At 24.9% G+C, this 12646-nt stretch overlaps 1 protein-coding gene across 1 annotated transcript in view; it reads right to left on the reverse strand.

The window, feature by feature from the left end:
- The window catches only part of LOC113560316 (lachesin-like), an 86309-nt gene that overhangs the window by 26582 nt on the left and 47081 nt on the right, over window positions 1–12646 (reverse strand). Inside the window, 3 exon segments of the mRNA XM_026966100.1 lie at window positions 5620–5812; window positions 6714–6821; window positions 6823–6900. Coding sequence (XP_026821901.1) covers window positions 5620–5812; window positions 6714–6821; window positions 6823–6900 — 379 coding nt within the window.

Below are 12646 nucleotides of genomic sequence, written 5' to 3' on the forward strand. Positions count from 1 at the left end.
CTTATCACCGCATGACAATTTTATCAAAGAGTATGCCAACCAATATCCAAAACCGAGATATAATACAGAATTTCAAATTTTTGGTTCATTTTCTAGACATATTATTATTATTTTGAATTTTGTCGAAATAATAATTTTACTTAATATTTTAAATTGGCAATGAATTTTATGAAAAATTTGATATTCTTTCGAAAGAAAAAATACAACGAAATATTACAAAAAGTCAAACGGTTAAAAAGTGAAGTGGAGAAAAGTTAAAACCAAATGACTGTAAATTATTAAAACGATATGATATAATATACTTATAAGTCATATCGAAAAATGAATTGTACTGGTAACTGAACAAAATACTATTAAATATTATGTTTATGACGAAAAATTAAATAAAATAATTCATGGCGTGCATTTACAAACTGGTCACGGAGATAGAAACCGAATGGAACATGAACTGAATACAAAATATAATTATCAATGAATTTTATTTTATTAAGATCACTTAACGAAGTATATTTTACTTAAACCATTAAAACACAAACATGTAGAAAAATTTGCTAAATGTTACTTAATATTTTTACTAAATTTAAAGGTCCGTGTATCTTACAAAGTTGAGATTAATAACGGTAGAGGATTTGATAACAAGTTTATTATGTAGTACCTATGTAAGATGAACTGAAAATCGTGCATGGCAATCCACAATATTCACAAAACGACGGTTCTATGGAGAGAACGACTGACCAACATTTTGAAAATATACTCTTTAGCTGATTAATAATTAATAATAGTAATAAATGGAGCAAGGGCCTCAAATTCATCTAATATTTATAAAAAACAGAACTTGACATCACGAAATTGTTCCTATGAGATTAAGTGTGACACACGAGTAAAAAAAAGGTCACAAAACTACTTCTCTATGAGAAAGTATTATACATAAAATTAAATCTGATTTAGATTTAGAAACCACGATGAATTCTATACAGATCATCACTATTGAAAAACAAAAAAAAAATAAAAACTCGTATCCGTTGATACATTTTTAGAAGAAAATATCGATTGAAAATAAGAATCAGCTGATGTTACACAATCAAAATAAAAAATTAAAAAATTAAATAATCGTTAAATAATTTAAAAGTCCAAACTTCAAAAATAAAAAAATATTCTGAAAATTGAAAATTGACTCCATAAAAACAAAATTAGGAAAGTGTTAAAATTGAATACCTGGTGATGTTGATAACGCCAAAGTGATCTACGATTCATTTTATCAATTATTCTGTCTGGTAACGATAAAAATGAGTTATATATTTATAAATATAATAAATAAATCCTAATTTTAAGATTTTATTCTGAAAAACAATAATTATGAAAATGGTATCACTGAAAGTAAGCTTCAAAAACTTCACACTAGAAATCAATTTGAAATATGCAAAGATTTAAACACTACAAAAGCGTCTAGAAAATGTGTTTATCTTGGTGGTCAAGGATGTGTAACTGTAAGTTATGATATAATACAAATAAATTCAAATGTATGGCTACAGAAAAACTATACATAACTAAATGCCATGATAACGTTAATTACAAAAATAAGTAAAACAATTAGAAACAACTTTTATTTCTATTATTTTAGTGCTACACAAACACAATAGTTTAATTAAAATTTCAATATGTACATTATTTTGTTTTAAAATTAATATTACATAAAAACTAATGGTTATAAATTATTCATTATAAACAAAAACTATTTATTGGTTTTTTCGTTATAATAATTGTCCACTGTGTTTTAGTCATTCAATACCTGGGCAAAGTGTATAATTTTTCACATTATTCAATGAAATTGGACTTTGTGTTACAACGCCTGATTATACACTTATACGTAAAATAAACATTGTCAAGCAACTTAATCGTGATATGAGAATAGCAAGTAATATTACAATAATATATATTAATATATAATACACATTGCAGAAATCGTGAATTAATAAAATACAACGTAACTGCATTAATAATATAATTTATTGTGATACGTAAGCCAAATTTTTATATTTTATAGTAATGTCACCAGTCGCCATTAGATGCCATTAGCGTTACTGGTGTGTTTGTAAAATTGCGCTTATCTATACATAGAAATTATGTACCTAAACAAATCCTGTTTAAAATGTTACTTATGCGTAACTGATTTTTATTTATACAGTTCGGGTCCATTATCAGAAGGAATACTTGAACAAGAAAACAATGTTCTATTTGTTTTGTGCAAAACTGCATATATAAAAATGTATTCTATATTCAAATGCAAAAGTTGAAAATAATAATAATGCTACTCATTGTTTATTTTAAAAAAAAACTTCACCATAAATAATACATAATATACGATTAAAAATAGAAATTCATTATTATTGAAACTAATCCACTTAGCGTTACACGGGTGCAATAAAACATAAATTGTATACACACAAAAAATAGGAGTTAAATATAATATATATATATATATATATATATATATTTGGCAAAATTTATGACAATATATATAGGTCCTCGTCATTTTTTTGATGAACGTTCTATTGATAATGTTTTAACATCTTATCTTAAGAAAACATCCTTTTCATTTTAAATACCGCCCAAGAATATGAAATTTGGTGGTTTTTAAAGTGCCTAGTATTATTCCGTCGCGTGTTCTATAAAGATTCCGGATAACAATAGGACGTAGTGTGTTCGATTAAGATCGAGAGGAAGAAAAAAACAAAACAATATATATGTGTGTGTGTATATATATATATATATATATATATATATATAATCACAAGAAATGTTAATGATGACATTGAGTTATTTTTTTGTTTTTATTTTTCCCACTCCCAAACTCTGGCGAGGGTTGAAAGCGCCATCCGAACCGTCTGATCCGTACTTTTACCCTATCTCGGTTGCATCGGACTCCATTGTTTTTGCCAACTGGCGATATATTTTTTTGTTTCTGTGCATTTCAATAAGCCTTTGGAGTGTAAAACGTGGGATGGAAGAAACTTTTATCTGAAGTTTAAAACTGGGATTAAGAGGGATCGATTATTTTCTTCTTATTATTATTTTTTTCGTTCATATTCATTTTCAAACTAGAGTTTCAAAACATAGTTTTTTTATTATTATTATTTTCTTTTTATTTTAGATGTTTGGAGGAGAGCGAAGCATGTCTGGTGTCTACGAAGTATAATGACAATAGAACTATTGTGGCCGCGTCAAGGAGCAACTGCCATTCGCAAAAACGTACGTTTTTGACAGGAACAACAGAGACGGCTGTGTGGCGGCAGGTAACAACTAGCTTATTAGTCGAAGAGTTTGACATAACAGATTCGACGGAACGCAAAGTTCGTCCATTAGAGCTTAACGAAAAAATCACTATCATAATTAATTTTTGCTCTTAAAAATTATTTCGTATTAAACACATATTTCCCATTATTGAAATTCAAATAGAACAGACGAGACCGCTGAACTCGGAGTATTATGTTCAGTTCACTGGTTGAAATATAATTGACAAACTATAAAACCTATTAATTGAGTTTCATGCGAATCGTATTCATAATCAATAACCTATAATTAATATATGCACGGAAAGTATTAAAAATATTAAATTTAAAAAATAAATTCATGTAAAATAAAATAATGTTAACAAAAATGTTTGCATGTATGGAAAATGCATTTCGTTGACAAGTGATGTATATTTTTTTTAATTCATTAAATTCACCAAACAGCTTTTTTGTTTAAATCAATGACGGTTGTTTGTGAAAAGTTAATATAGTTATCGATTTTCATATACTAACACGATTAACATTATAAATTAAAAATACAATTTGAATTTAAGTGTCAGTAACGTTATTAAGTATGTATTGCTTTTTCCTGAATCTAAAATTAAAGATATTACATACATATACAATTTTTAATATAAAATTTAAAACAGTACAAGATATACAAATTTAAATAATTTAATGTGTTCATTGCTAACTTTAAAAATAAAAGTTTTTTTACACAAGCTTAGAAAGTACCAGATTATACCAGATTATAGAAAGGGTGTAACATTTTAAACATATAATATTACTATACATTCATTTTCATTCGTAATAACTTAAATAATCCATGTCGATATTATGTATTGTTCGATTTAACATGAGTTCTTAATGGAATTCAGTGATTCTTTATGGTGACGAGAGTATTTATAAAGGATGTTCCGATGATTTGTTTTTAGTAGAAATAGTTTGAAAATAATGAAAATTGTCTTTGTCATTTAACTTATTATTTCTATTAAGTTTATTTTTAACGATGGGACAACATTACTTGACAAATTGTATTGTAGCGTTAATATAATGACTGGATCGGCAATATTGTTATCTTTTAATTGATGATGGTTAATGTGGACGTTGTGTTAAAGGTAACGATTCACAGTCATAAAAATAGATATACATATCTATACAATATACATGTATGTTTTACTTACTAACTCTTTCAGATTTTTAGTGTTTAAGAGATCCGAAGATAACTCAACATCTAAGAGTTGTGAAAATATATGCGCGAATAGGTGGTAATTATACCTGTATGTCTTGGTATTTGTTTTTACGGACAAAGTGACTATGAAAGGCTTAATAGAAAATGAACGATAACGGAATTGTGTATATACAATATGCGCACATAACAGCTGTTAGCCGAAGGTAAAATATCGTTTTCAATAATATTTTAATTTTTAACACTTGACATATAGATTTATTACGAACACGAAAATCCATTGAATTAAATTATAATATTTATTGATATTGATGGAATTGCATGTGTTGCGTGAGTCAATTAATTTCCAGCGATAACGTGGAATTTCAAAATAAAATCAACTTCTAGTTTGAAATTGATAAAACTGCCAACAAAATAGGTAAGTACTGCAGTCAAAGAAATAAATTTACAATGGTAATATATAAGTTCATCCCATACATAAACTTAAAAGTGGTTTTGGGAGATTTCACAATGATCAAGAGGGTTTGAATGACAATACACATATAAATTATAATCCTTATAAAGTTTGAATGTCTTCTTATTCGCTTCTCTCTTACTCTCTAACCTCGGTCTGTTTGCCTCTCTCCCTCTCTCTCTCTCTCTCTCTCGGCATATAATATACGATTTTATATTCTTTAATTAAATGTCGTAATTGTTTTAACCAATATTATTTGCTGTTAATTTACTTTACTTTCCTGAACGTCATACATTCAATTTGAAAGATAAATTGTTCACGAATTTTTAAGGAAACTAAATCTTGGTTACTGCATGTAATTATAGACTAATATAAAACAAATTGTACCCAACGAATACTATTCAATATACATTCACAACAAAGATTGTATAATACGGGTAAACTTTATTCGAAATAATATATTTTAAACTTTTTATTTATTAAATGTTTGAGTTTTCAAAAATTCATTTTTTTTTTCTTATAAAGATTTGATTCCGTAAAATAAATATTGAACAAGTGGTGTTAGTTTGTCACTTATCTAATTCTTTTTACGCACAAAATAAGTGAGTGTATAAAGTTATCTTGATAATTGTATAAAATGTATAGACAATATACTTTTAAAAAACAAAACAAATATATTGACTAACCTTTAGTTTTAGTGCTACTGGCGTCTTTAATAACTATTTCTCGACCGTCTTCTCTTCTCCACAAAACGTGTGGTTTCGGGTAACCTTTGGCTCTGCATGTTAGCTTCACAGTTCCTCCTTCGGGTACCATTACATCTCCTGAAGTGTCTTCGTAAATAATATCGGGTGGTATCACTACATCTAAATATCCCATCTAATAAACAAAAATAAATGTTAACGATTTTGATATTATGTTTTTTAATTTTGGAAGAAAAATTGTACTGTCAATCGTGTTAATGGAATCCTATGCATCATAACGTTCCTGTTCATTGGTCTGTAGGGAAATATTTTTCTGGAGCTCTACTTTCGTCGAAAATTACATTTTATTTCACAATTTATGATATATTAGTAACTAAGAATGAAAAAAAATAAACCTATCAGAACAGCTAATAATAATATTCTTTTTACCAAATCGTTTTCTCCGTTGGCTATAGTAGTGAATAAACCAAGTGTAAAGATTAGCAGTTTTAATGAAATATTTCAACGCAACAAGAAAATATTATTGTGGAGGTCGAAAATAAGTAAAAATAATGTTAATTTAGTTTGTTTCTATCACTCTACATTGAACTTAAATTATAATAGAATTCAGAAGTTATTATATTTCTTATATTCAGAAACAAATTATAATCAAAACATTCAAAACTGCTGAAATTAAAAAAATATATACAATCATATATGTATAAAATTAACCTTAGTCATGTACAACTTACTTCACTCAAAAGACGTAATTAAAAATTAAATGTACCTGTAGGTTTTCATAAAAATATCTAAACCATATTCAAATACTACAATTCCATTCATTGTCCATTACCTATATATTAAAAAAAAAATTTTTCTTAATTTCGTGATATTTAATTGTTATTAGCATTAAAATAAGCAAATTAAATTAAATGGAACTTAAATAATTTAACATGAACATGAAATAAATAAACCTACTTTTTTAATATATTATAAACATGTAGCTAATGAGATTCACGATATTAAATGATAGATCTTTTAAAATTCTTTATTATAAACTTGTACAAATACTAACTATTACTACTGAAATAGATTACCTGACTTATCATTGGATCAGTATTAATTTGACACATATATTGACCACGGTCTTCTTCTTGTACGTTTTTTATGTGTAAATTCCATGTCGAATCATCTGTATGAGAAACAGGACACTCTAGCATTATGCGTAATGACATGGTCATGTATAGCTTGAATGGCTTTTGTATCGGCTTTCACCCAACCAACCTAAAATAATTAAATATACATCTAATAAGTATATTTTACTATTAATATATAATAAAACACTATATAAATCGATAAAAAATAAATCTGTCTATAGAACTACAATATTAATTTACAGTCATGATAAAAAATAGAAAACCAGACGATTTGACAATATTATATTTTAAATTTCAAAAAAATTAATTAATTATACACTACACAAGATGTATAAACAAAAACCTAACTAAACCTATCGTATGGTATACGTATATGTAAATTTAAAAGTGTATCTTGCATTGAGTAAATCACTATAATGGATGTGTTAAATTTGAATTTAATGATTCGATTTAAATATTGAAATATATATTAATATATTTATAACTATAATTTGGCATAAAAACGAATCATTACTTGGTATAATGTAAATACCTGTTTTACTGTTTGATTTAGTTCATAACAAAGTACTGTAGAACGGTGTGAATCAGTTTGTTGTGTAAATAATTTAAAATTAGTTTAACTGTTCTGTAAAAATCATTATGTATGTTAAATTATAATTTAAGTTATAGTGGAATATTTCAAGTTTATAGGATTAATATTTTTAAAATAACGACCAAATTACAAAAATCATTCGAAGAGAAATCATTATTTTGTGTGAGAATACTAAATGTTGACAAAATGTTAACTTTAATCGTTCATAATAAATGTTTATGGCTTTACATTGAATTTTCAATGAAAAAAAGTCACTGTAATGGATGTGTTAAATTTAAATTCAATGATACAAAAAAAAAAAAATTATTTTGAATTTAGCGGTCTGTTAACCTATTTAACTAAATAAATTTCATGATTTGTTTTTATCAAAGTAATTTATTCTACTTTTAGTATAACAGTAGATTGATTTAATATTCACCGAAAATGTAGCGTTTAATATATTATTAATATATAATTATTATAATTTATAACATATAACATTCTTGTTTTTAACATTTGAGTTAATATCACCTAACCGTAAAACAGTGTAAATAGGTTTATGGTATTTTGTGAATTAGTTCATTCATTTTAATGTCTTAAAAGTCGAAATTAATCTAAATATTTTTTAAATGCCATTGCCTAAAGTAAAATGCACAATAATATACGTAACATTTAAATCATCATAAATAATATTTTTTAATTAAAATAAAAAATGAACATTGTTATTCATCGTTTAAATATCGTTCAAAATTGAACTTCAAATGAATATAAAAAAATACATATTTTAATTTTTTTATATCAAAATGAGCTAGGTATTTATGAAAAATATTGTATTCATTTATTTTAATCTTAAGTATACAAATTGAAGAGTAACATGTAAATATTCATAATTGTTAGAATTTTACTTTAGATTTATTTTAAAAAACAATGTTGACAATAAATATACAAATTAAAAAATTACCAATTTTCAATTTCAACAGTTTTTTAAATTATCTTAATCTTGATGCATTTTATCAAGTTTAAAATGCTCAAAAGCTTAAATAAAATTATGGTTGTTAATTTGTTAATTAATGGTATTTTTAATTGCTATAAGCCAAAAACAAACCTTGTATTAAATTGTGAAGTTTTTTTTACCTGCTAACAAAAATGTATCATTCATCAATTGGGAAAAACTTAAAATATTAACATTTTCATTTTTTAAGTTAATTTATAAATAGTGACGACGAATAATCAACAAAAAAATTTAAATAGTAACATAAATATTTTGAAAAAAATTTAAGTCTACAATTGTTGATTTTTGAGTTTTAGTGTAAAAAAAAATAAGATCATAGAAATCTTGAATTGCGTAAAAATTCCCAATGTTCAAATAAAGTATTTATAATTTTTGTTTTTCCTAAACATAAAAAAAAATAAAAAGTATCTAGAATTTAGTATTAAAATTGTTAACAGTAAATGATTCAAATCACTACCAAAAAACACCCTCAAGGTTAAATATCTAACAATATTCACTGGTTCAAAAATACATAAACAAAAATAATATTTTTTTTAAAAAAACCTAATTTTTATAAAACTAATAAAACTGCTTAAAATCTGAAATATTATGTTTACCTATGACTAATAATATTTTCAATTGAAAAGTTTACAATAAAAATAACTAATACAAGGATCTACATAAAGTCTGAAAATACAGAAATACTTTGTCTAGTTATAAAAAAATAAAACAAATTATGATAAATAACTATATTATTTTAATATCAAATTAAATTTAAAACAAATATCAAGCACTGAGATATTAGAAACAAAAATCTAAAACATCAGGTTTTAGTCAAACTTATGAAAGTTCCGTAGCTAAAGGTGAAGCCTTTGGTTTTACTAAACTTTGAGAACAATCGGCACGTCTTTTGTCAAACAGAGCTTTGAACAATCCTTAAAGTTTACTGAATGGTTGACAAAGTAGAAAGGACATTTAAGCAGATTTACACTATCATTTGGATAATGGTTGAAACTGATATGTAATATGCCATAGTAAACATTTGTGGTTGTATTGACCAGTGTCTGTATTTATGTTGACTATTAGCAATTAAATCTGAAATATATATTTATTGATATTTTTTATTATACGTTTAAAAACTATTTAATTATGATACGTGACGAAGTGATTGAAAAATATCAATTTAATAATAAAGTAATGTCATGTTTATTTATTATTGTCTTAAAATACAATTTTAATGCCAACTTTTATAAATATTATGTTCATGTTTTATATTATTTTATAATATTGATATAGTAATAAGTTTATTATAAGCTTATGAAATAATTATTCACGAATTAATTCGATTTTGGCTTTTATAACATTCTAATACATTTTAAAGATATTAAAATTAAATGTTAAAATTTAAAAATTGTATCGTTTTAGAGGTATACAATTATTAGAAAAGAATGAAACTATAAAAAAAAAAAAAAACAGGGAATTCGCTTTTTCGTAACAATCTTCTATATAGTTACTACTTGTGTTAAATTCTAATTCTATGATAAATCATTATTCTAAATCAATTTTAAACAAGATAAATTCATAGATCAGCGTCTATTTCTTAGGGTGTTATCTGAAATAAATATATTATTTATTATTTAAATAAACGTTTTAATCTGTGTATAACATACTGAATTATATATATATATATTACGTAATACAAAAAGGTTCAAGTCTATATAATTAATATTTTTTAAACTACAACAAAATAAAAATAAATCATTTGAAAAATGTTTGTGTGTGTCTTTGAAATATCTATGTTGTCTTTACCTTACTACAAATTTCAAAAGGACTATAACAAAATGTGTAGCTATGTACATTTAATTTATTCAAATTGCTTTAAAAATATTTAATGAAAGAATAGTATATGATTTCAAACTTTAAGAATTAAAATAAAAAATGTTAAACATTTTGATAGCAAAATAATTTGGACATTTTTAATTTTAAGTAAAATGTTTTCAAAAAGTAAATTTTTAAACGCTAGTTAAACATAGAAATATATTCTGAATCTTTTTGCTCTATTATAAAAATAAACTTATGAGAATCTGAATCATTATATTCATGTTTTTTGACTGAAATAGAAAAAACAAAATCGATTTTGTGTAAAACAGTTATTGCGTAAATATTCCCATTCCTCCTCTGTTTTTTATAGTTTTTCTCGATTGTTAAGAATCTTATGAATTTTTTTAAATTTGATTTCCCAAAGGACCAATAAAAAATAATTGTCCACTAGAAAGTACTTTCAATATTGAATAGATTAAAGCAAATTTTCCACACCAAACTCCAATAATTGACTCGTTGTAAAATTAATACTGTGGTCTGTGACTAATTAGAATCTATAATACGCTGTTAGGTTTTAAATTGTTTTTTAACAACTTACGTAATGTTAAATGTGTATAAATTATAATTTATTATATATAATATATTATGTTTGAAACAATGCACTTTTAAAAATGTATTTAATTATTTTGACATTTGTTAGTAGCATAATAAATGGAAATTTACGCTTTATAATTATTTTTAAATAGCCAGGTTACTGATGTATACACGACAAACACGCAATACGACATAGTTTGGTTACTACTTAGTATAATATCTACTATCAACGGTATCAAAACAATCAAAAAGCTTTTTTCTTGTAAAACCTTTTATTTTTCGTAATTTGATCAATCCTTAAATTTAACAAATAGGAAATTAATACTAAAAACTATTTTTAATAAGAATATAGCAAAAAAAATAAAAAAACTGAATCTAACTTAAGCTTTATAAATAATAATGAAAACCTATGATAATTAAAATTACGAAATTCAACTTTCACATATGGCAAGTGGATTTGTTTGAGCTTTTAAGGTAACTAAATATATAACCAACAAATAACTTATAGGCCATTTATATTAGTATATATAAACTATTTGTAATACATTTTATTAAATGGTTATGATATTCTAAGTTTAACATTTAAATAAATATTCCACGTACAGAGTTGAAATAGGTATATTATTATATACACACGAATCAATATTCAATGCATTCACATTAATGCAGGATAGGGGTTGATTTATTATGTTAAATTAAATCAATAAAATATTTAAATCCTCGAATTTTAAAAGCGATATTGATCAGAACTAAACTGATATAAATATTCCATCAATATTTTTACGGTAGTAAAAGGGATTGATTTTTTTTTACCTAGATAAACAAATTTAAACAATACGCCGAAGCTTGAAAAATTACAATTTCAAGTTTTTACATAATTTGTTTACTAAACCGTACAACATGAAACTTTTTGAGGATTATTTTTTACCGGAAAACGCATTTTGTAAAAATAGGATACTTTAAATTAAAATAACATTGTAAGACTAATACAATCCTTCACTCAAAATCTAAAGTAAATTATTTAATTAAGTTGTAAACCATATACATTATAAATGCATTTTTTAAACTTATTCATAGTTAATATAGTTGAGATTTTTTATTTTATTAGTCATTCAATTTAAAAAATACTAATTAAATATCACAATATCACTCATAAAAATTATCCAATTTATTATCAAGATAAATTCATTAACCAAAGCGAAAAATGCATAATCGAGTGTCGATTAAGTTATCTATTTTGAAAAATAATAATAGAATTTTCTCGACGAGCAAAAACTATTAAACATGATTTATCAATACGAAAAAAACATTATTATTGTTTTATTATTATTATTAATTTACTACCGATCAACTCTGGTATTTTTTAATTTAGCGATATCTTCCGAATAATAAAGAGATAATGTACTGTCGACGAACTCACTAGTACTAGACGTCGAGACACGCGATAGTCACAGTGGTACACTACACCACTGTGGACTCTATATCTAATAGTTAATTGGCTTTGCCCCCAGAGCGTTAATCCAATTAAAATTATCTCATTTTAGAGTCAGAACCCTAAAGACATATTGTACTGTCGTGTATATATCTATGATTAAAATCAATAATAATATGCGTTTTGCCGAAGGACTGTAGCTAGCTTATCGATGTTAAAAACAATAAGAGTAATTTTGCGACGGTCTCAAATGTACAACGTAGCTAAAAGGTACTCTTGGAAAAGAGTCCCTATTTATTTAAAGACGCCCGAATCTGGCTGTCAACAAACCTTTGAAAAACTTATCCGTTTTATCCGAATCGAGCGCGTCATTTTATATCAATTTAACAAACGTTTGTACAGTCGTTGCCATAAAAGTGTCATAAATCACTCGCGGGTTGCATCCGAATTGCTTTTCCGGTCGT

Source organism: Rhopalosiphum maidis, chromosome 4, assembly GCF_003676215.2.
Source record: "Rhopalosiphum maidis isolate BTI-1 chromosome 4, ASM367621v3, whole genome shotgun sequence".
Taxonomy (NCBI): Eukaryota; Metazoa; Arthropoda; class Insecta; order Hemiptera; family Aphididae; genus Rhopalosiphum; species Rhopalosiphum maidis.